Raw genomic sequence first — 24107 nt, forward strand, 5'->3', positions numbered from 1 at the left:
TGGCTAGGCCTGCAGCCTGGACCTTGTCCCATAAGGAAAGGCTGTGTCGCCACCAAGGAGCAAACAGCTTTATTGAAAAATAAGGGGTACACGAGGGCTTGTCCTCCATACCCTTGGGCCTCTGGGGTCATCACCCCAGCGGCAGGCTGCCCAGCTGCTGCCGAGGGGGCCGGTGGCCTCAGACGAACTTCACCAGGCGGCCCAGGGTCTCGGCAGCCCTCATGCGCACCATGGGGGCAGGGTCCTTCAGCAGGAGCTGGAGAGCTGGGGGTGCAGAGGAGCCAGTGCCGGGTCTTCCGCCCCACCCGGCTCAGCTCCCGCAGCTAAGGTAGGGAGGACCCGGTCTCTGCTGGAAGGGGGCCTGGACTGTGCCGCCCGGGAGGGCTCAGGAGCCAGCGGAAAGATAGTTTTTCCTTTTTTAGTGTTTTTTAAGCTCTCTTGGAACAGTTAGGAAGTTTCCGTGAATTACCAGAGACGATGAGGTCACCAGTGACAGGGAAAAAATCCTTGAAATCCAGGAAAATCACTTAGTCCCCCTGTTGCCCACGGGGTCAGCACAGCCCCAGCAGAGTCTTGCAGGTTGGGGAGCAGCGGGGGCGGAGGTGGGGGGGGTGGGGGCGGGTAGAGCTGGCCTGGCCTCAGCTGCCACTCACCAGCTATGAGCTGTTCCAGGTCCACCTGGGGGGCCTGCTCGGGCTCGGCATGCAGCACCAGGAAGCCTGCGTGTGGGGTGGGAGGGTGGGGGGGTGTGGTCAGGGGCACTGGGAAAGAAGAGTCAGGGGCGTGGGGGTTGTGGGTGGGGGGCGCAGGCTGAGCTCACCTATGAGCATGGGTGCAGCAGCGCGCACACCTTCCCAGCTGCTCTTGAAGTAGAAAAGACTGGTGCTCAGCAGGCGGCCCAGCACGTCTGGGAAGTGGTGCATCTGTGGGGATTGGGAACCATCAGCATGTGTCCCCATTCCTACTGGCCCGCGACTTAATCCGTGCAAGTCGGCCCCATGCCCTGCCCACGCCCCTCACCAGGCACTTGCTGGCCGCATTGAGGAACTCGCCGACGTGCAGAATACGGCCCTCCTGCAGGTGCTTCTGGAATGCGGCCGCCAACTCCTCGCATTCCAGGTTGGGACCGCACATGCACAGAGCGAACCTGCAGGCCTGCAGGGCAAGGCGCTGAGGCCCTGCTGTTGCCCCGGTGCCCGCCCCACCCACACCCACGAGCCCCACTGTCACTCACGCTGACCACGCGAGCTTGGGGGTCCTGCAGGTGCAGAAGCAGGGGTGTCAGTCCGCTCAGGGTCTGCTCTAGGAACGCGTCCTCGCAATTGCCATGGCAGGCCTGGTTCAGGTGGCCGAATAGGCTGAAGGACGCCCTGCGCAGCTCAGTCTTCTCCTGGAGGCGGCACCGCGTCAGCAGGCCGGGTGTGGGGGGTGGGGGCAGGGGCCTGGGGTCAGGACGCTCAGGCCCAGCATTGAGCGCCAGGCAGGACCCTGTATCCCTGGGGCTGATGGGATGGGTAAGGGCAGGGGACAGAGGCTCTGGGGAAAGGGGCGGCAAGGGCAAGGTGCATTGGAAAACCCCTTCTGCGGGCCTACACTGTCGAAGAAGGGCCGGACGCGGATGGCGACATGCAGTAGCACTGAGTGCAGCTCCGTGGGCTCCAGCAGGGCCAGCAGCCGGGCCAGGCCCTCCATGGCTTCCAGAGCCACCAGCCCATGCGGCTCATCTGTGTCGTCCAGTCCTCCCAGCATGGCCGTCAGCAGTCGCAGGCCGTGCGTCCGTACCTGGGGACAGCTGTGCTCAGACTGCGCCCTGGCCGCCTCACTCTGCCCATCCCCCACCCACAGCCCACCTGGTCTGGGGAGCCAGCCATGGCGTTGGCTAGACCACGGAGCACGAGCCGCCGCACGCGGGCACTGGTATCCTTCTGCCGGGCAGTTAGGTGGTCCAGCAGTGACTCGAGCAGCAGCAGGTCGTTCACCACGTTGCTGCAGAGCAGCTGGAGGCAGAGTGGCCAAAGCAGGGGAGCACGGGGTGGGGTGGGGGGCTCAGGACGAGGCCTGGGGTGCCCACTCGTTCCCTACAGCACCTCTGCTTGGGGCTCCACCTCTTGGCTTGGACAAACCTCCATCCACCCCAACCCCAAGAAAAACCGTCTTACTTCCAGGACAGGATTTTGATCTATCAGCCACAGGGAAAGCCTGCTTTGCCTGGGGAGCCTTGGAGCCCAGGTCTGCAGCCTCTCCTCACTCCCACCCTTAGGCTCGCCAGACCACGGCCTCCAGCCCCCCTTCAACCACCAAAGTCCTCACCATCCGTGGCAGGGTGAGGGCCAGGCCATGTAGCCACTGCAGAGCAAGTGGCTGCCCTTCTTGCAGCTCACAGGGCTGGAGCTTGTCACTTGGTTAGAGGGGCAGGTGAGGCTGGCCTGCCCATCGGGGGACCCTCCCCAGGGTCCTCACCTCTGCAAAGAAGGCTGTGGAGGTGACCCTCTGGGCCTCATAGATATTGTTCTGCGTGGAAACCAACGTCCTCATCACCAGTGGGAGCCGGGGGCCCGCATGCTTGGCCATGGCACTGAAGAGTGTGTAGGAGAGTAGGGCCGGCAGGGACCCGGTAGAGGGTTGCTGCCATTCCTCCCCCAAGCCTTCCTCCCGTTCTTGACACCCCTCCTAGTCAGACTTCTGCAGGAAGGGGGCATAAGCCGTCTGCAACCTGTGCTGCACGCCATCCTCCCTGCTCCCCACTGCATGGGGACCTGCCAAGCAACTCGGCCTCCTTCCACATGCTGCTGGGGTCCCCAATCTGGTGACCACCCCATTGGGGTCCTGTGCTTCCCTAGGTGTCCCAAGGCCCAGAGACATGCCCTGAACAGACCTGTCCTGGCTGTGACAATAGGCAGGGACCCTGCCCCGCTTACCTGGCCAGCTGGGCAACCCCTTCCTCATGTCCTTCGGAAGTTCTCAGCAGCTCCCAGCCTCCCTCCTGTCCCATAAGCTGGACCACGTCTTCGCTGCCAGCCCGCCGCAGCATGGTTTGCAGGGCATCCACTGCCAAGCTGCTTGGGACACCAGGCACTCGATCCTTCCACCTGGCATCTGCCACCCCACCAGGGAGCACAGTGTGGCTCCCACACATCCACACAGCTAATGCACATGCACACATGACATACTCATGCAAAATATATCCCCACTAGGAAGATTATCTGAGGGGAATGGGTGCAGTAGAAGTGTCTCTGTCCCAAGAGCTCCCAGTGAGAAGCACCCCCACATGGAGCAGATCTGAGGGGCCACTCTGGGACCAGGCCGGCGCAGGGGACGTGTGGGAGGTATAAAAGTGGGCAGAGTTGGGGCACCAGGCTGGGGCACTAACTCTTCCCATAGCCTTTTGGGGTGGTGCCACTATACCTCTGGTGGGGAATAGACAGTGTGAGGCCACAGAACAAGGCACCAGGCATGTGGGCTCAGCTGCAGGCCTCACCAAGGGCAGTGCATGAGGTCTGAGGGGTGGGAGAGTAGCCACCTTGGAGCCCACACCCAGGCTGCCCTCTGCCTGTCCTGACCCCACTGCCCACAAGGCCTCTTCAGGGGGCTCGAGCCCCCATCACCCAGCCAACCTGAGCATATGGATAGCCATGGCAGTGCCTCAACCTGCCCATGGCCTTGTGCTAGGATGGGTGCTCCTAACTACTAGCTGCTCCTGTGACAAGGTGGCACGGGGTGCTTTGGAACTGAGACCATGAGCGGCTGCTGACCGGGCTCAGACTCACAAGCTGTGGCTGCAGACAAGCTTCTGTGCCCAGGCAGTGCAGGGCAAGCGGGGGTTGGGGGGAGCAGGGGGAGCAGAAAGGCCAGGACCCAGAGTGGGGGAGGCCTTCTAGAGCACCATGCAGGGATGGGGGCCCTGCAGTGTGCTTGCGGACCAATTCCGACATCACTGTGGGAAGGATAGGGGGCCTGGGGCAGCCGCAGCACCCAGAGGCAGGCACCCAGCCCAGGGGCTCCCACCTGACACGTTCCCTGAAATCCTTCCGGGCTAGGCCCTTGTGAGGCCCCGGACTCTTACGGACCCCTTCCCTGAGAGGATATGCCAGAATGAAGCTCACTGTGCCCCAGGAACCCCGTGATCCAAGGCTGCACAGTTGTGGGAGCTTCTGCCCCTGGGTAAGGGGCGGTTCTGGGAGATGCCCATGTTGCATCCCCAAGTCAGGGCTGGGGAAGGAGCCATTGCCCCAGCGACCCCTTAGCCCAAGACGGGGGTGTTGGCTGGCTGTGCAGGCTGGAGACAGGGATACAGACCACCAAGGTTTGGCCTGCTGGGTCCAGTGGCCTCAGGAAGCAGCTGAGGAGGCCACCGGTGAGGTGAGGAGACTCAACCCCTAGAGCCACCCTGTGCAGAACTCGGGACTCAAACCCACACCAGCTCATGGCTTAGACGGCCTACAGGCAAGCAGTCCCCACAGGGAGGCAGCTGGCATCTGAAGCATGAGAAGGAGCTGGTCTGGGCTCTGAGGCTAAGGGCTGGTTCCCTGACTACCCAGCTGGATTGCTAAAACTGCAGGAAATGCCCCTCAGGAGGCCTGGGAGATGTGTGTACATGCACTCGTTGCACAAGCCCCATGCAAACGCCTGCACGCAGACCCACGTATGTGCTGGAGCTCACACGTTCTGGGTGGGAAGGCAGGGCTCTTACCTGCAGGGCTCAAGGGCTCTGGCAGGGGCGGTACTGCCAGGACCCCTCCTCTCCTTGGCTTGAAGATTTCGGGGTAGCTGGATACCCATGGAGCAGCCGATGCGCAGCAGCAGGGCCGCAAACAGCTCGGGGTACAGCTCCAACACCGCTGGCCCGGACGCGGGGGCTGACATGACTTCAAGCAGCGCACATGTGGCCTGGGGGTTGGGGTGGCTGGTCTGGGGTTCTCCTGCCCAGGTGGGACCTGCACCCTCAGGGCTGGGGTGGGGATGGCCCAGAGGCCCGAGCAGCCCAAGTCTCCCTCCTGTGCCCCTCTCCCTGCCCCACCACTCTGAAAAAACAAGGGAGGGGTAGGAAGGGCCCTCCGGGGGGCCCCGTCCTAACCCTCTGGGGTGAGGAAGCAGGAAAGGGGCAGGGTGGGCTCCACAAGGCGGACCTCGGACCATCTGTTCTCGGTTCTTTAGAAAGGAGGAGGAAATTTTCACAGCTGCTTTGCTGCTTAAATGTTGCCAAGCTGGGTTTTTTTCTTCACCACAGTATAAAGCACAAAACGATCTCCCCTGGGAGCAAACACCTGAGAGGCCCTTTATAGGCCTGGGTTAAGAGCCGCAGGCAGCAAGCAGCTCTGTGTGCCACAAATGGGGCCCAGGTGCCCGCAGGGGTGGAGGTGGGCGGCACTCAAGGACACCTGGGGGGTTGCTTCTCCCACTGACTTAGCAACACTGTCCCCTCCCAGGCTCCCTGGCACATGCCCTGGGGGAGGGGAGAAAGCAAATATCCAGGGAGAGGAAGGCGAATGGGCGAGGCGGGGGTAGGGTGAGAACCTCGGACCTCCCCAGTCTGCACTCACTGCGAGGGGCAGCACGGTGGCCACACGCTCAGGCGTGCTGCTCAGCAGGAAGGGCCGGCTCTCTTTGAACGGGATGTCCCTGCCCATCTTCTCCAGTAGAAGTCCCAGAACCTGAGCAGTGAGGCTGGGGGCCACGGCCAGGGCCCGCCACAGGGTGCAGGTATGGCTGGAGCAGAGTGGGAAGGGGATACCTAAAGGCTACTGCCAGCCGTGGGCAGTTCAGTCACCGCTGTTGCCTACCACCCTGGGGCCTCATGCTGCTCAGCAGGGCACGGTAGGCTCCGTCCCAGCTGGCTGTCTGATAAGTGGTGCCTCGACACCCTCCCCGACCCTAGGGCGCTGTCCAGGTTGCCTCTGGTGCTGAGCAGGCAGGAGAGAAAGAACAAGGAAGAAAGATGTGGAGGGCCTGGGGCTGGACAGGTCCCAGTTGAGGCCCCAGAGGCAGCCAGAAGCAAGCCCAGCTTCTCTGGGGGAGGTGGTGCCCATCCCAGCCTGGGTACTCCTCCCAGGAAATTCCCAGGAGCAAGGACCAGCACATGGTGAGAGAAGCAGGCACACAAGGAAGAAGGTGGCATCCCAGACGGCCAGGCAGGGGTGCTCAGACACAATGGAGCTGTTCCTTCGTGTTTAAAGAGAAATGACCAAGCTCAAAATATCTCAGGAAAACTGGATACTCTAAAAATGGATGCATCAAATTTGAAAGATGTGGTGGTTTGAAATTATGTACCCAGAAAAGCCATGTTGTTTTCCTAATTCAATCTTGTGGGGCAGATCTTTTGTTTAGGGTGGAAATTGACTGGATTATTTCCATGGAGATGTGATATGCCCAATTGTGGGTGTAAGCTTTTGATTAGATGGAGATGTGACTCCATCCATTCAAGATGGGCCTTGATTAGTTTACTGGAGTCCTTTAAAAAGGGAAACATTTTGGAGAAAGCTCAGAGGCCACAGAAACACAGACATTTAAAGATGCTTGGAATGCCAACAGAGAGAGAAGACACCTGGATACAGGCAGGTATTCTGTATCTGATTCCACCACGTGCCTTCCTGTGAGATGCTAAGCAAGTCAGAGCTGTGTCCCAGAGGAGCTAAATGAAGGCCCAGAGACACTTAGAGAGGAACCCACTGGCATGAGAAGCTGGAAGCAACAAAACTGGGAACAAGTATCAGCAGACACCAGCCACGTGCCTTCCCATGTGACAGACATCGGCCTTTCTTGAATCAAGGTATCTTTCTCTAGATGCCTTAATTTGGATATTTAAAACTGTAAACTTGTAATTTTTAAAATACCCCTTATAAAAGCCAAACCATTTCTGGTATATGACATTTCTGGCAGTATTGACAAACCAAACCAAAAGAGAACCAAACAGCCCTTTCAGAAATGGGAAACCTGACCTGGAAGGCCAGCCAGAATCCGGTGCAGAGGACAGGCATGGTGGACAGAAGTCAGAGTGCTAAGGTAGAACTTGCAATCGACCCGAGTCCCAGGAGCGGGGAGAGGAGGCAGCAGTGGTAATGTCTGAAAGTTAGAGGTTGAGAACTTTCCAGAACAGATAAGATGGCAGTCCCCAGGCCCAAGCAGCCCAGCAGCTCCCTGGCAGGACAAACAGAAAAAGATCCCCACCTGGACTGCAGTGAGACCGCAGAAACCAGCAACAGGTGGAGAAAAAGCAAGCAGTGTCGTGCAGCTGCTAGCTTGAGCACCACAGGTACAAGAAAAAAAGAACAGGTTCTCTCAGTGCACTTTGCCAAAGCATGGGCCGAAAAGAATCCTCCACCCTGCCTACGCAACACTCAAGGATGAAGAGTTTGTCACAACGATCCTTGCCAAGGAGGTGGTTCTGGAAGGTGTTTCAGGCAGAAGGAAAAGTGGTAGAGATCTGAGGCGGAAGGAGGGGCTTGTGGGGAATGTGTGAACTAGCGCACACCCTGCTACGATGGATGGCGAGAGAGCCACCCTGGGAGGCCCAAAAAACTTCCAAACAGGGCCAGGGAGCAAGCGGTTTATGCTCTGTGGGCTGGATGATCTCTGTCTCCACCAGTCACCCCATCACTGCAGTGTGAAAGCAGCCCCAGGCAATAGAAACCAGTAGGCATAACCATGCCCAATAAAACTCCACTCAGGGTTCCTGAAATGTGAATCTCATACGATATTTATGTGTCATAAAATGTTATTCTTTTTTTGCTTTTTAAAAGGCATTGATGAACACATCATGGTTCTTAAGGAAATGGCCCACGGCCAAGCTCTGCTCCTGGACATATGTATGAAAGAAGAGGTGGCTTCTGCACAGCCGGGGGTGGGGGCCAGTGTGTTCACAGCCTTGTGCCCCTAGCAGCTCTGGGCCAAACACAACCCCAGTGCCCATCCAACAGGGATGGTGTATTTATTTATCCACAGGAATCGGATTCCAAAGCCATGAAAAGCAGCAAGCCAGCATCCACCGGACGTGTGTCCTGAGGTCAGCCACCCCTCAATGACAAGCCAAGAGAAGGAGAGGAAGGAGACACATGGGCAGGCCACGAGAAGTGAGCGCACACAGGTGTTAACTGGTGTCTTGACAAAAGCCTCTGGCCAAGCATGACCGCACTCCGCAGCCTTAGATCTTCTGGACGGGGACTTATCTAACGCTTTTAGGGAACGACTAGAAGAAAAGAAGCAGAGCATATGATTTATAGACTAATGGAGTAGGAAATCTAAAATTACAGAAAATATCCTGTCACTCTATAAGAAAAAAGAAGAGAACAGGAGGTGAGACAAACAGAAAGTTAGAAACAGGGGACTTAGACCACACCATCTCAGTGGCAAGATACAGCTGTTTACCATGTGAAAGGGACATGCCTCAAACAGCACAGAAAGGCTGAAAGCAACATAACAGGAGAGGGGATGCCGCAGACGCCAGCCAAAAGGTCTGGTGATGAGAGCTGAAGAGCGGCGTGCCACTGCTAGGCCAGGCGGCCGAGAGCAGCAGGCAGTGAGGAGGGGTCAGGCCTGGGGTGGGGACAGAGGACCTGGCAGAGTACTGCAAAGAGCAAAACATCGATGGAAGCTGGGAGGTGCGAGTTTGGGAAGAACCTGGGTTGTAGGTGGTGGTCACCAGCCGACCATTGAAGTAGGCATTGGGACTCAGACCTGGGGTCTGCTCAAGGGTCAGTGGCTGCCCTGGAGGACTAGAATGAAACAGGCAGACAGCCAAGGCTCCAGTGAGCTCCCCAGAGCGGGCAGGACAGAATGGCAGGGAGCCAAGGAGCAGCGCCAACACCACCCAGGAAGTGCCACAGCTGCAGGCAGAGCCCAGCATGCAGGACAGACACCAGGAAGGTCTTAAGCAGGGATGGCACATGAGTGAGCCAGGTCTCTTCCCAGGTGCAGATCTGGCTCTGCCCCACATTTGACCCAGGGTGTTCATGAGGAAGTTCCAGGTGACACAGGTGCGGTGGGGGGCTCAGGGTGGAAGACCCATGGCAGAGCCCAGCCCACCCACCTCTCAGGCTGGAAGACATTTGGATACCTGTCGAAGGGCAGGGGGCTGCCCAGGAGGCTGGCTACCACGGCGGCACAGTGCTGGGATGCCAGAAGGTAGACACTGTGCTGGGCGGTCCTCAGGACATGCTCCTCTGGGGGCTCCTGGAGCTTGGAGCGCAGCACGTTCATGATCTCTGGCACCTGGGGATTGGCAGGCCATCACACCTGTGCCAAGGCAGGCTCCCTGGGACATGCCCCTATACCAGGGGCTTCATGACCAGGACAAAGCAGGGGGGCATCCTCCGGAAGGTCTGCTGTGAGCCCTGCTGCTGGGGGCTGGCAGACACAGCCCCTCACTGGGGAGCCTTTGGGGCCTGGCAAACCGTGGGAAGCAAGCAGCTAGGGCCTGTGCTCTGTCTCCATAAATTTCTTTAGTTTTGCCCTCACTGTCAAAGGACAAGTAACAATGCAGAAGTCCAGGGGCCAAAAGACACTGGGAAGTCTGCAGTATCTCCTAGGGCCCCCCAGGCATCTGCCTCTGCTCTCTTAACTTTCCAATTTGTCCTTGGAGTTTTATAGTTTTCCCATGGGCCCATGTGTGAATTTAGTTGTTTATGCTTTCTTTTCCAAGAACTAAAAAAGTTTTTGAGTACATTATACATTCAAAATTCACAGAAGGAATAACAGTGAAGTGTCCTTCTGCCCCTAGGACCCTAGGTGCTCAGCCTCCCCAGGGGCAGCAGAGTGCAGGGCTTTGAGCCCACCCAGGCACGCACACAGCTTCAGTTTTATGCATTCTGCTTTCACTCCGTGAGTCCCCCCACCCCCACTCTTTTCTCTCCCCTTGGGGCTCCTACCACAATGCCCAGGTAGGGGGTCCCTTCCCAGCATCGGTGCCTCCTGGGCACCTCCCCTCCTCCTCTGTGAGCATCCCGGTCTCTTTTAACCCATCTATTCAGTTTTCATGCTGCTGATTCCACCTTCTGTTCCACGAAGGACCAGCTGCGTACTCTGGCATTCTCGTCTTTTCTCATTGTGCCATGTTTTTTCATTGTGGTTTCTATGACTCCTTACCTTGTTAATGATTTTCAAAATAATTTACTTTTAACTGTGGTAAAACATATAACATAAAATCATTTTAGTCATTTTAAGCAGACAATTCTTTGATATTAGGTGCACTGTGTTAAAGAGAGCATTCATTGAATGAATTTGGCACCCTTGTCAAAAATCAGTAGACATGTGAATTTATCTCTGGTCTCTCAATTCTATTCCGTTGGTCTGTATGTCTGTCCTTATGCCAGTACCACAGTTTTAATTGCTGTAGCTTTGTGCTAACTTCTGAAATCAGAAATGTGAATCTTCTAACTGATCTTCTTCAAGGCTATTTTGGCTCATGTGGATTTGAGGACCAGCTTTTCCATTTCTGTAGAGAAAGGCTGTTGGGATTTTGATAGGGATTACACTGAATTTGCAAATTGCTTTAGGTAGTAAATGTGGCACGTAAGCTTTACTGAGATGTAATTCAAAGTACCATATAATTCACCCATTAAACTGTACCATTCAATAATGGCTTTTAGTATATTCACATAGTTGTACAATCATTACAATTTTAGAGCATTTTTCATCACCCCCAAAAATAACCCCATACCCATTAGCAGTCACTCACCACTTCTTCCCCTTCCCCCAGCCCCTGGAAACCACTACACTACTTTCTGTCTCAACAGATTTGCCTACTCTGGACATTTCATGTAAATGCAATCTTTGTGCCTGGCTTCTTTCACTTAGCATGACATCTTCAAGGTTCACCCACACTGTGGCACGAGTGCACTTCTTTCCTTCTAATGGCTGAACAATATTACATTGCACAGACATACCACATTTTGTTTATTCACCCACAAACTGATAGATATTTGGGCTGTTTCTACCTTTTGGCTGTTGTGAATAATGCTATGAACATCTGTGTCCAAATTTTTGTGTAGACAGACATCCTCAATTCTTTTGGATTTATACCTATACATGGAATTGCTGAGACATAAGTAAATGTTTAACCCTTCGAGAAACCACCTGACTGACTGCTTCCCAAAGTGCTGTACCACTTCATAGTCCCACCTGTTGTTGTTTCCACTTTAACTCTTTTTAAGTGTACACTCCAGTGGCAACAAGCAGGTTTACAGTGCTGTAAACCAGCACCCCAGAGACTTAGCCTGCATCAAGCATTACTGTCATATTCTCTTCCCCCAGCCCCTGGCAACCCCTAATCTATTTCTGTCTCTGTGAATTTGCCTATCCTAGGTATTTCCTATAAGTGGAATCACGAAATATCTGTCCTTTCGTGTCTGGCTTATTTCACTCAAAGTGATGTTTTCAAGGTTTATCTGTGCTGTAGCATGCATCCGTGCAGAAGGTACATTCTGTGGCATCAGAATCTTATTTCTTTTATGGCTGAGTAATATTCCATTGCATGGATGGCTGCACTACATTGTGTTGTATCCATCATCTGTTGATAAAGACTTGGGTTGTTTTCACCTTTTGGCTATTGTGGAAAATGCTGTTGTGAACAATGGTGTACAAGAATCTGAGTCTCTGCTTTCAATCCCTTTGGCTATATATGTAAGAGTGGAGTTTTGGGTCATATGAAAATTCAATATTTAACTTTTTGAGGGATACCCATACTACTTCCCATTGCAGCTGCCCCATCTCACATTCCAACTATCAGTGCATGAGGGTTCCAGTTTCTCCACGTCCTCACCAACACTTGATATTTTTTGTTTTTAAAATAACAGCTATCCTAGCATCTCATTGTGGTTCTGAAGAGTAATTACGTTGAGCATCTTTTTACATTCTTATGGCCATATGTGAACCTTCTTTGGAGAAATGTCCATTTGAGTCCTTGGCCCACTCTTTAATTGGTTTGTCTTTCTGTTGTTGAGTTGTTAGGATTTCTTTATATATTTTGGATGCTAATCCATTACCAACATATGACTTGCAAATATCTTCTCTCATTCTGTGGACTGTCTTTTCACTCTTTTGATAGTAACCTTTAATGTACAAAATATACCTATTTTTTTCTTGTGAAACTTGTACTTTTGGTGTCATACTTAAAAATCCATTGCCAAATCTAAAGTCATGAAGATTTTATCTTATGTTTTTTTTTTCCTCCTATGTTTTATTCTAAGAGTTTTGTAGTATCAGCTCTTACATTTAGGTTTTCAATACATTTTGAGTTTATTTTGTATATGGTATAAAATAGGGGTCCAATTTTGTTCTTCTACATGTGGCTTGTTGTTGAAAAGACCATCCTTTCCACACTGAACAGTCTTGGGGCCCTTGTTGAAAGTCAGTGGGCCATAGATGTGAGGATTTATCTCTGGCCTGTCCTTCGGTGGAGTCTCTGCTTTTACTGTTTTTTTTTTTTTTTTGCATGGCTTCCTCACATGTTCCCTTTGCAGCAAGTCCTCACCCCCCCACAACACGACCTACATAGAACCCATGGCGTCATCTTCCAGCTCATCCCCTGAGCACGTTTCTGCTGTGTGCTCCAGTCTACAATCACTGCACTGTGTGGGGGAAAGGGATGTTTAGTCTGGTCACATGGCCTGTGCTGTAACTACATTTTCTGATACCACGTCTGGGAGTCTTCATGCCAGGGTCTCACAGGACAGGGAAGAAAACAGCCCCCCAAGTGCTCGTGTGGTAGGTCACGTGGGCCAGGTCATGTGTGCCAGGAAGGTGGATGCATAGGCAGTTAAAAAGTATAAACCGGGAGTCAGGACTCCCTTTCCCAAGTGGGATGTGGTGAGTGTCATGTGTGAACCAGAGCTGGGAAAGAGGCAGCTCAGTAGCCCCACTATGAAGACAGCAGCACACTCAGAACCCAGGGGAGGGTGGTGTGCAAGCATGTGTGTGAAATACACCCTACTTCCTGCACAGCCCTCAGCCTCCAGGAAGGAGGCATGCCTGCTACCCCATAACCCCCTGCTGCAGACCTAGCATGTTCCAAGGGCCCCAAAGGCCCAGACCTCAGAAGCATTCTAGGGAGGGCCCCAATGCTTGCTGACATCCAAGTAGACAAGGACATAACCAGGCACCAAGTCAGATGGCTCTCATAGGCTGACAATGCACAGGAGGGACCCACAAAGAGCCCCAACATGGGAAGCGCTCACGAAGACAGGTGAGACCTCGTTTCTCCATGTTGTGGGGGAACCTGAGGGCTCCTGGAGCTGCTTGAACGCTTCGCATCAGGGCACCGAAAGGTTGCCACCCTGTCTCTTTAGGAACAGCCCACTTTTCTGCTGTGGGTTTCGCCTCAACATGATAAAAAAGTCCTCTCCCATGTAACCAGGGGCAGAGCCCTTTCGTTGGCTGCCTCTGTGTGACTCACACACTCCCACTCAGCAGCCCCCGTGCCATTGGAACCACTGCCAGACCCGGCCTCTGGACATGGGGATGTGCCTTCAGCCCTCACCTCCCACAACAGACGATGCTTGCTTGGGAATCAACACATGAACAGCCAATGGATGCCCGCAACAAGAGAGGAAAGATGGGGGCTTAAGAAGTTTGCTAGGTGGATGAAGAAATGGTAGGGTTGAGGGGGTAGTTGCAATGAGGGCTGGTGGACTATGTGGGACCCTGGGGCCACTACAGCCACCCAGCGGTGCCTGCCCCCAAGCTCCCTGAAGATAATGCTGAATAAGACAGCCAGCTCTGCTATTTCCCTTTCCACGTCCTACTGTCTCCTTGATTTCTTAACAGAGATGCTTTTGCCAAATTCTAACCTTTGTCTTCAAACAGAGGAAAGTGATTTGCCCACACCAGGTCCAGGAGGCAAAAGGGCAGAGTAGTGACTGTGAGACCCCAGCCAAGGGGGAGGGCAGACCCACCTGCAGTGCTCTCCAGCCTGCCCCAGGCCTCACCTTCTCCAGCAGCAGGGGGCCGCGTTCCTTCAGCAAGCAGCTGATCATGACTGCCGCGGCTCGGGAGCAGTTCTTGTCAGGATCTTCCAGGCCCTCGAACAGGGTCAGGAGGAGGCCGATGAGCTGATCTGGTGGGAGGCGCTTCCCAATGATCTAAGGAGAGGCTGATGGTGTCAGAAGGAGGCAGGGAGCCCCCTGAGGTCTCAGGGAAGCAGTCATGAAAGGAAGTCAGCATCCCTCAAGGCACCTCCAGCCAGATGGGAAGGAGGCGCTACAACTCTTGGGACGGGCTGCGGGTGGGACAATGTGTTCCTACCTCCCACCTCCAGCCCTTTCCCTGCCTTACCCAGGACCCTGTGTCTTCCAGGAGCTCCCGCCGGGGGCTTCTCCTGACCAGCAAGCCCAATCTTGGACCATGGTGAGTTATGGGCAGATGTGCCCAGGATGGAGCTCTGCAGGCCAGGACCTTGACTCACCCCCCGCTCAGAAACCCATCCAAATGCCTTTCCTCTCTCCCTTTAGCACAGCACACATCAGCCATAAGCATCTGCCAATGAGCAGCCTTAGAGCCACTGGGAGGTGCTGGCAGAAGCAAAACACGCACATCCTCTGGATGGGGCCCTCACTGGGGTCTGCTGAAACTGGTTCTTGGTACCTCTGCGAGCTTCTGGCTCAGCATCAGCCACCACATCGAGTCTATCCACTGCACTGGAGAACACCAGCACACCCACAGCCTGCACGGTTCTGCTCAGAAGTCTGTATTTCAATGCATACAGGTGACGCTAATGTAGGTGGAAGGCAGGAGACTGGAAGGACCTGGGACTCAGCTTCCTCACAGGTCTGCAGCTCTCACACCTTCCTCGGGTGGATGGCACTGCCTGGCTGGCCAGCAGTGATATAACAAAACTGGCACTTGGACATCCTACCAGATGGCTCGTTCCCCGAAGAAGGCCTACCCAGGGTGATCTGCCCCAGGCCTACACCACAAGCGATGGCCAGCACCTGCCTGCCCTTCAGCAGGAGAAGTACCTGGCCTATGCTGTGGCAGGTGTGAAAGAGGATGGTAGGGTCTGGGTGTGCAAGTCCATCTCGAAGGGTGAGGAGTCTTTCAGCCACGTCATCTCGGTAGTCTCGGGCAAAGCCTGCAGAAACAGGCGGATAAGGGTGGGGCTGGTGACCCTCCCAGTGCTACAGGAGGTGCAGGGGGGAGGGACGGCAGGCACTCACCCTCGTAGCCCAGCTGAAGGTAGAGCAGGGAGTGGACACAGCCCACGGCCTCCTGGCGGGTGGTAGGCCACATGTCTGCACAGCGCGGGGAGAAGAGGCCGACGAGGAGGCCCAGGTTGTGGAAGGGCACCAGTGCCTGGGGGAACGACAGGCTAAGAGGACACTCAAGGAGGCAGGTGCCCGGGAGAGGCAGGTACCAGTCTCCAGCCCACGCTGACATGGGTGAAGACTCTCAGTCGGAGTTGGAACTCAGGCTACAGGCAGCAGTGCAGGGCCAGGAGGGCAGCCTGTCCACTCAGCCTCAGCGCTCTACTGCCTGAGCCTCTCTGGCATTGGCGAGCTTCCCCCGCCAGGGTCATCCTGCCCCTGCCCGGGTCACCCTGCCCCTGTCCACCCCTGCCTGGATGCGTGGCTCTGACCACACTTGGTCCACCTGGTCCCTAAGCAGGGAGGAGGGCCACACTGCAGAAGATGCCAGGACAGGTAGGCAGGGCCCACCACCCAGGGCCCCAGACAAGTGGGGAGCTCACCAAGTCAGCTGCCCCCTAAGAAATGCCCTCCCCCAGGAGGTTCTGTCTGCAGACACAGGGCTGGATCCCTGTCCCTTGGAGCCCTTCCTGCTCTCCTCAAATACCAGCCCTATCCTCTGTCCCCAAATGGTCTTGCTTATTACTTCCATAGGTCCCGCGACAGCCATTACCCACCCCCATGCCAGTCATCTGGCTCACAAAGATACTCAGGTTCTCCTCCCCTGAATGCCATGGGCTAACCAGGAGGTGTCCTCACTCCGCCCTCTCCCAGACTCCCTCAGGAAGCACACACTCCTGCTCCTACATATCCTACCAAGAAGGCCTCTACCTAGCATGCCTGCCTGCAACCACCCATCCCAAAGTCACCAGGATGAGAAAGCAGAAGGCTGAGGCAGGAGGTTAGTAGTACGTCTCTCCACACACCAGGCCCCAGCTGGGTAAGCTACATGAACTTGGACCACAGGAGAATAGAAAGGAAGAGGCCCTTCCTAGCATGCACAGGGGCACCAACCATCACGAACACAAGGATGGACATGCCTAACCTGATAGATGACAAAAGCCACTATTTGTTCCTTTTAAGAATCCTCACTTCTGGAACTGGCAACCCGATCAGGCATCATGCCTAACGGTGAAATCCTCAGATAAGGTGCTGACGCCATGCCAGTCATGCCTGGAAGTGCCGGCAACAAGGCCAAGCCACATCAGCTCCATCGACACGGGGCAGAGGCAGCCCTGACTGCTGCATGCACAAGAAGCCCAAGGGTGCTGTCATGGTTAGGGACAGGTGTCAACTTGGCCAAGTTGTGGTACCTGTTCATCTGATTGGGCAAACGCTGGCCTGTCTGTTGCAATGAGGACATTTCATAGGATTAGGTCATGATCACGTCAGCTACATCCACAGCTGATTCCATTTGTAATCAGCCAAAGGGGAGTGTCTTCTGCAATTAGTGATGCTAAATGCAATCATGGAAAGCCATTTAAGGAGGACTCAGAGGAGACAGGTTCCATTCCTGCTTTGGCTGGTGAGCCTCTCCTGTGGAGTTCATCCAGGCCATCCATTGGAGTCATCGGCTTCGCAGCCTGCCCTGTGGATTTTGGACTCTGTGTTCCTATGGTCACGTGAGACACTTTCATAAATTTTATATTTGCAAGTGTTCCCTGTTGATTCTGTTTCTCTAGAGAACCCTAACTAATACAGGTGCCCACTCGGGAGCCACTGCAAATAACAAGGGGGTTCCACAAACCACGAGCAGTGTCTGTGTACTGGAAAATCCAATTTTCCATGTCACCAGCCATAACCAAGTGTTAAACATAATCAAAGAAAAAACTATATTGACGATGGCAACAAAATCTTAAAACTAAGCATGTGAGGTCCACATGAAGGAAACCAGACTGTTGGAGGGACTAAAAGAGGAAGAAGGGAGTGAAAGATACACCTTTGTGGAGCATAACACTTGTTACTAAAGACATCACTGCTCAACAGGTTAGTTCCCCAATTTGGTGGCACCCATCCAAATGCCCCTAGGATGGTTTAGGACAGGGTCACTTATCCTAGAGATCACCTGGGTTAACAATCTTATGAAAACAACTGGGAAAATTGTGAAAAAGCATATGAGCTAATCACTCTGAGTGAATGTTAAAAAGCATAGCATGAGGCCTAAGGCCCCACGCTCCTACTCCAGACCCAGGCCCGACCCCACCTCCAGATACTCCCCACCCCAGCCTGGGTACTTCCTTCCAATCCAGGCACTCCCCACCATGGCTGTGTGATCCACCCTAGGACATGCACTTAGGGCACCCTGCCTTCGCCCCAACTGCCACTTCTATCCAAGTTGCACAGCTTTGCCTCTTTTACACCTGGCTCCACATCCCTGTTCTCCCAGCTGGGGAGATATATCAAACTTGTTAGTCCTGGCCAGCAGGGGTCCCCAGGGCCAAGGATGTAGGTCGTATTTGACAGTGAGTGGCCAGCCCCAAATAACTCCTGGGCCAACAAGTCTTGACCCTGAATCTCCAAAAAGTAGGTTCTAGCAGCCGGTGGGGCGCAGCTGAGGCCACGCAGGAGGGTCAGGGTAGGCGGCAGCTCCCCAACAGCAGAGCAGGGTGCCTCCTGGGTGTGGTACTCACGCTGACATGCAGGTGTTCCAAGAAGTAGTGCAGCAGGCTGGCACTCAGGCCCAGGGCCCGCTCTCGCTCGTGACCCCGTGGGGACTTGATCCAGGGGACCAGGTGCTAAAGAAGAGGGGCAGGGCTGCATCACAGGCACCGGTACTACAGGGTCAAGTGAGGGCTGTGCCAAAGGATGCCCTCCTGGCAGCACCAGTCTCATGTGGCCCTTCCCTCTTGGCCCTGGCACCCCTCCCAAGGCTCCACCAAACCTGGGCCCAGAAGCTGAACAGCTCCAGAAGGGCGTACAGAAGGTCAGGGGAGAGCCCTCCTTGGTCTCAGAAGGACATTCCTGGGAGGAACGTGCTGCGAACTACCGCAGCACAGGGAAGGGCAGGGAAGAGGGATGCAGCACTGCCACAGGCTCCCTTTCCATCCCGCACTGCACACACAGAGACAGAGCTGCAACCGCCTCCCTCCCAGGATCAGAGACAAGTCAAGAGGGGGTTCTGGGACAGATGCTAGCTCACATGTCTGTGCCACGCACACCACCTACCTCAACCATGACCTGCAGGCCCTGAGGGGTCATGTTCCTGTGTAAAAGACCTGTCAACAAGTCCTCCAGGGAGCGGACTGTGTCTAGATGCAGGGACTGGAAAAGGAGAGTGAGTGACCCCACCAGGACGGCCTGTGCCCTTCCCACCGCCCGCCCAATGGGAGGGGCAATACCTCCTGGCTGCTGGAGCCTTCCCCGTCGTGCTCAGGGGGCAGGGCCAGGACGCTGTGGAGGCAGCTGTGGACCACATCTGCCCGCATCTGCTCTTCAAGTGCTGGCTCCAAGGAGCTGAGCAGTTGGTTAAGGGGTACCCAGGGCAATGGCCAGTGGCAGGGTCATCTCCAGCCTGGCTTCTGCACAGCTTCCAGTCCCCACATTGGTCAGCACAGAAGCCTGCGTTCCCACGTGTTCCCTGCCAGGGCTGAGCCCAACCCCAAGGTATATGTGAGCATACTCTTTACATACACCATACCCCACAAGCAGGCACCCCCACGTATATCCATGCACACCCACACACATGCAGACGTGTACCCGTAGAGAGGGCAGGATACACCAGGTATGTGCAGGCAGCCATGGCTTTCTTCCGAAGAGGTGTTCTCAAGGAGTCCAGGGGCTCTGCCCTGATGAGCTCCTGGAAAAGCACCATGGGGCTCATCCCTTGTAAGAATGGCCGGCTGCTCTTGCTGACCAGCTCCTGCCCCTCTGACCCTCATCAAGTGGCCAGACAGGAGCTCTGAGGAGCAGGACCACAGCCCAATCCACTCACCATCATCCGTGCCATCAGCTCAGCTTTCTGTGCAAAGTGGAAGGTGCTGGCCTGTGGGCTGCTACAGACAGCCTGGCTCACCATGCAGACACTCTGGACAAGACACAGCTTCAGGGTCGGGTCCTGGAGGGACACCCAGGCTGCAGGTAGGCTGTAGAAGCTGTTGCCTCTTGGCCCATGAGTGTGATGCCCATAGCAGGCGGCTTCCCACCAGCAGCAGAGTTCTGGCCACAGGCCCCTCTTTCTCTCCCCAGCCAGGACAGGCCCTTCTTGCAGTGGACCTCAAGAAGGCATCCTGCCCTAGCTCTCACCCACAGCCACATGGGGCCGAGAGCCACCAGCCCAGCGGTATTGCTAGGTCCTATAAGGGTCCTGAGCAGGACTCAAGAGCAGACACTGCACCCTATGTGCCCTGCACCATATTCAGTTTGGTGGGAGGAGGGCGCATCCCAGAAAAGCCACAGCACAGCAGGCCCCCTTCCTACCTGTTCCACCCACTGGTCTCTATGGGGTCAGAGAGTTGTTGCTTTGTGGCCGTTGGTAGGGAATCTAGAAGGGCTGCTAGGAAACGGCCACAAATCCCAGGACACAGCACACTGCTGCTTCTCTCACTCCCCCCACCCCAGCCAGGTCCAGGTGAAGGGCCCGAATATCTCCAAAGCAGGGCTTCCCATTGCCAGGGCAGGCTGCCTCATCAGGTTAGTGCACAGGTTCCAGAAGGGAAGCAGGTTAGTGTGGCCAGCAGACTGGGGCTGGGGCATGAGTGGGCACAGGTCGGACATCCCGTCCACTTCCCAGTCTTGGACCTGGCCATACTCCTGGAAGCTGGGTGGAGTCTGGAGAGACACGGCCCCAGTGGGCACTGGGGATCAGAGCCAGAGGAGGTACCTGGAGCTTTCTGAGGCTGGGGCTATGACCCTGAGGTGGAGGGAGCCCCCTCCTCCTTCCCCACCCCGTGTCCACGACCCAGGGACAAAGAAGAGGTCCTGAGCCCCCATTTAGCCCCAAAGGCAGGGGCTGCTCCATAGGAAAAGCAGGGCCTGGAGGGCCCTGGAGTGTGCTCTGGGGGTTCTCACCCTCTGGCTCTGCTTTGAAGCCCCCAGCCCAGCCCAGAAGGAGACCCAACAGGGAGGCTGAGTTCAGACTTAACTCCTAAACACTGTACCTTAGTCTCTACCTTTATTCCCAGAACCTGAGCAACAAAAAGTAAAATAGGTTAAAAAGTGAGATGCTGGCTGGTCCAGTCTCCGACCACACAGAAGGCTCCCGGGGTGCCGGCAGATCCCAGTTCGCTCAGTAGCTGCTGAGGGGCCCACCTTGGTGTAGAAGTACTGGAATATGTTTCGGAGGATGTCTGACTCGACCCGGGCTAGCACCAGCTCGCGGGGGGCCTGCGCCGCCACATGCCCATAGCACAGGATCAGTGCACTCTTGACTTTTTCTACCTCGCTTTCATTCCGGTCCTGAGAAGTCAGAGGAATTGGCAAAACTTCAACTATTCAATGAAACTCTCACCCCCACAGGATGCCATGGACTCCAACTAGGGAGTCTCCAAACTCTTGAAGTCCTTCTAGGGAAGATAGGCTAGAGCTGGGGAATGAGGTCAGAGGCCTAACCCTGAGTACAGCCTGGAGGGCCCATCTCTCTTCAGAGCAGGAGGAGGAGGGGCCAGGCTGGCCAGGTGCAGGCCCTATAGGACCAAGTTCAGAGGACAGTGCAGCAGGAAGGCATGGGGGCTCCACAATGCGGGGGGGGGGGGGGGGGTGAGGGCCCACATTACAGGGGCTGAGGGTATCAGAGAGGACACAGAGACCTGAACGTCTGCCCAACTGTGGGAACTGGGGGTGAGCTTCTCCATGCTCAGGTCCAACTATCCAAGGACAATGACAAAGGCAAGCTCCAGGAGCAGAAACTCAGGGTAGCAGTGGGCAGGTGAGGGTGCAGGGCAAATGGGGGTATGTAGCGATGACCAGCTCTCAGCCCCACTGGGTAGACCACCTGCGCTTCGGAGGAACACAGCCTGTCAGCCACCAGGGGACGGAGGGCCAAGACCAGCAGGACAGCAGGAAGGACTGGTCGGAGTGCTCTTGCCTACCCTTGCCAACAGGACCTACCAATGCCCTCCTGCCCCCCAACCACGCAGAGGCATCGCCTGAGCCTCAGCACAGCCCAGGCCCTGGTTTCATGCTGGATCGGACACTTGTGAAAAGACAGAGCTGCCCTGAGTTCGAACCCAGTAATATATATATCACAATACCCAGGCACAGAAGCCAAGGAAGAATCAGGGGATGGCCATCCCACCCCAGACATCAGACTGACTCCGCACCTTAAAAATGCTGAAAATGCCGATGGATTTTCTGAATGTGTCCGATTTGACAAAATCTGTGAGCTGGGCCAGGGTGTCATCAAGGTGGGAAATAGCACAGATTCCAAAACAAGAGGCAAGGCCCTGGGAAGGCACGTGGACACACTCACATGGGGCAAGGAGGGTAGGGCTCAACCTGAGGCCCCAGGGTGGGCAACAATTCCCCTTCCGTAAAAACACAGGGAGGGAGTCTGCAGGTGGGTGGGCCACAAGGGACAGGAAGCAGCAACTCAGCTGTCTGCCCTGGGGCGCTATTACACCTGGACCTCCAGCAAGGGCCCCAACTCTGCCTGCTGCTGACTCACAGAAGGGACATGAGTGGGCCCAGGAGACCTCTGGCACACATGCGCACATACACAGGCACATGCATGGTGAACACAGCACACACACACACACACAAGTGCACACACACATACCATGTGTACGCACGCAGGGTGCACACAAGCCCCTGCACAAGCCAGCACCACAAGCGCAGTACTGGCTGCCTGAGTAGGGGTAGAGGGGCCTGCTGTCGGCTGGGATTCGTGGCACCCTGGGCTTCCCGGGGGGAGGGCACAGCCACCTCGCGTTCTGTCTCTTCCTGGAACCTGGCTGTCTCCAGTAGCTCCTGAAGATGCTTCCGCACCACGTCCTTACTTGAAGTTGCCCCCAGGGTGGACCCAATGCACTTGTACAGGAAAGTCTGGAACAGAGCCAAGAGGAGAGTTGTGCTGAACCCCAGAGTTGGGGGCTGGACAAGGGCCAGGGGAACCCAGCTAGTCTCTGAGTGTCTGCGGGGAGTGCAGGAGCCTGTGGGCCACTGCACTGCACAGCACCAGCCCTAACTGCAAGGTCACAGGCCTTCCCTTCCCAGTCAGCCAGGACCACACAAGCCAGAAGCTCAGGCAGCAAGTGGTTCACAATGAAAGTGCTGAGACTCAGAGTTCAAAGGGTGGGGCACCCAGGAATGGTGCCTGTACTGAGGACACCTCCGAGCACCATGGGCACCTTGAGCTGCGGCAGGCCCCCCAAAGGACAGGAGGCCCTGCAGCCACTGGAGGCTGTGTGGAGACAAGGCCCTCGATACACCGCTACAGGCGCAGGACTTGACTACAGGAACAGGGGGAGGCAGAGGCTTTGTGGCTTAAATGCTTAAGTGAGGCGACCTAGGAGTCAGTTCACATGGTAGAGCCTGGCTCCCCTCTGCACCCTGTGCAGCTGTGGCCAGACACCCATCTCCCAGCCTGCTCTCCTGAGGGCCTGTGCCCCTCCCTGGTGCCCCTTATCCCAGGGCACCTCCTCCTGGAGCACCCCCTCCCACGGCACATCTTTCCGGAACCCCACTCCCTGCACCTCCTCCTGGAGTGCTCTCCCACTCTTCACACTCCCTCACAAGGTGTACCCTCCCTGCACATCCTCCTGAGGTGCTCCCTCCCCATAACTCCTGGGGCACTCCCCCACTCCCCACACCTCCTCCCAAAGTATCTCCGCCTCACACCTTCTCCTGGGGTGCTGCGTTGTAGCAAGGCAGCTGCTTGCACATCTCCAGGCTCAGCTGGCAGATCCAGGTGTTGTCAGAGATGACAGCCAGAGTGTCCCGCAGGAACTGTGAGCAAGAGCAGACGCTGTAAGGCCAGGAGGCACTAGTGAGGGTCCTACTGGGAAGGTGCCACTGCGGCATCACCTGCCCGAGGCTCTGGCACAGTCCACAGGTGGCCCTCTAACAGAGCAAGGGTAGCAGAGGGGAGGCTCAGCTCGCAGTGCCCGGGCAGGCAAGGCCAGGGTTGGGCTTGGCTGGGAGGCTCAAAAGCCCTTGAAGTGAGCATGGCCACAGGCTGGTCCCCATTCCAGCAGCGTGAACAACTGGGTGGTGATGCTCAGGCCCCACAGCAAACCTGCCGCCTCCAGCCCTCCCACCAGGTAAAAACAGACAGTGTGCCCCTGAGAACAAGCACCACCCCACCCCAAAGGTCTGCTCTCTAAGGCCAGACATGGTCTCTGTGCCCCGCCAGGATGCGCCCTGGACTTCCAGTCTCTTACCATCAGTAGCTTTTCCTCCCATTCCTTCTGAGACAGGGTTTCCTTGGTGTGCTCTGAAATAGCCCATTACCCTGTCACCCACGCCCTGCCAAGTAGGCTTGTCCCAACATGCACATGCAGGTTCCCTGAGCTGGCACCTGGCCCTCAGGAGCAGCTGACCAGCCTTGGGCGGAGTTCATGTCCCCCACCTCCCCTGGGAACCCAGTCGGGACCCTCTCCTAACCCACATCAGCAGCTGCTTCTTCTACTGCACAACACCCTCCTCCCCATGTTTGTTTTTATAACATGGGCAGGCACCAGGAATTGAACCTGGGTCTCTGGCACGGCAGGCGAGAACTCTGCCGCTGAGCCACCGTTGCCTGCCCCCTCCTCCCCATGCTGAGCCCTCCTCTTATGGAAACACCTCCAGCAGGACTAGGTCTTACCGTCCAGGTGCTCTACCAGTAGGCGAATGGCGGTCCCCCAGCACTGACCCAGTGAAGGGTGGATGTCATGATGCAAAACACTCAGGAGCCGCAGGGAGGCTGCACCCCGACCGTCCCCAAGGTAGGGGCTGGCAGAGACAACCTGGAGTGTGGGCAGGAGGGGTAGCATGGGAGCAGGACAGGGTCTGTGCATGGCT

At 55.9% G+C, this 24107-nt stretch overlaps 1 protein-coding gene across 11 annotated transcripts in view; it reads right to left on the reverse strand.

The window, feature by feature from the left end:
• Window positions 1-54: 54 nt before the first annotated feature.
• MROH1 (maestro heat like repeat family member 1) overlaps window positions 55-24107 on the reverse strand; it is a 201659-nt gene continuing 177606 nt past the window's right edge. For 9 of the 11 annotated variants that reach the window (XM_077166521.1, XM_077166526.1, XM_077166525.1 and 6 more), the window contains 27 exons: window positions 23911-24052; window positions 23486-23538; window positions 22944-23051; window positions 22029-22148; window positions 21428-21550; window positions 20418-20564; window positions 20267-20293; window positions 19102-19224; window positions 18887-18966; window positions 18509-18623; window positions 18336-18431; window positions 17801-17905; window positions 15144-15279; window positions 14946-15058; window positions 13917-14069; window positions 9050-9204; window positions 5541-5706; window positions 4691-4887; window positions 2919-3056; window positions 2461-2575; window positions 1851-1997; window positions 1594-1782; window positions 1235-1390; window positions 1021-1155; window positions 821-923; window positions 654-719; window positions 55-264 (listed from right to left, as the gene is read on the reverse strand). In XM_077166521.1, coding sequence (XP_077022636.1) covers window positions 179-264; window positions 654-719; window positions 821-923; window positions 1021-1155; window positions 1235-1390; window positions 1594-1782; window positions 1851-1997; window positions 2461-2575; window positions 2919-3056; window positions 4691-4887; window positions 5541-5706; window positions 9050-9204; window positions 13917-14069; window positions 14946-15058; window positions 15144-15279; window positions 17801-17905; window positions 18336-18431; window positions 18509-18623; window positions 18887-18966; window positions 19102-19224; window positions 20267-20293; window positions 20418-20564; window positions 21428-21550; window positions 22029-22148; window positions 22944-23051; window positions 23486-23538; window positions 23911-24052 — 3294 coding nt within the window. In that variant the 3' untranslated portion in view covers window positions 55-178. The remainder of the gene's footprint in view (window positions 265-653; window positions 720-820; window positions 924-1020; window positions 1156-1234; window positions 1391-1593; window positions 1783-1850; window positions 1998-2460; window positions 2576-2918; window positions 3057-4690; window positions 4888-5540; window positions 5707-9049; window positions 9205-13916; window positions 14070-14945; window positions 15059-15143; window positions 15280-17800; window positions 17906-18335; window positions 18432-18508; window positions 18624-18886; window positions 18967-19101; window positions 19225-20266; window positions 20294-20417; window positions 20565-21427; window positions 21551-22028; window positions 22149-22943; window positions 23052-23485; window positions 23539-23910; window positions 24053-24107) is intronic. The other 2 variants (XM_077166527.1, XM_077166523.1) reach the window with 1 other exon arrangement.

Source organism: Tamandua tetradactyla, chromosome 6 (assembly GCF_023851605.1).
Source record: "Tamandua tetradactyla isolate mTamTet1 chromosome 6, mTamTet1.pri, whole genome shotgun sequence".
Classification (NCBI taxonomy): Eukaryota; Metazoa; Chordata; class Mammalia; order Pilosa; family Myrmecophagidae; genus Tamandua; species Tamandua tetradactyla.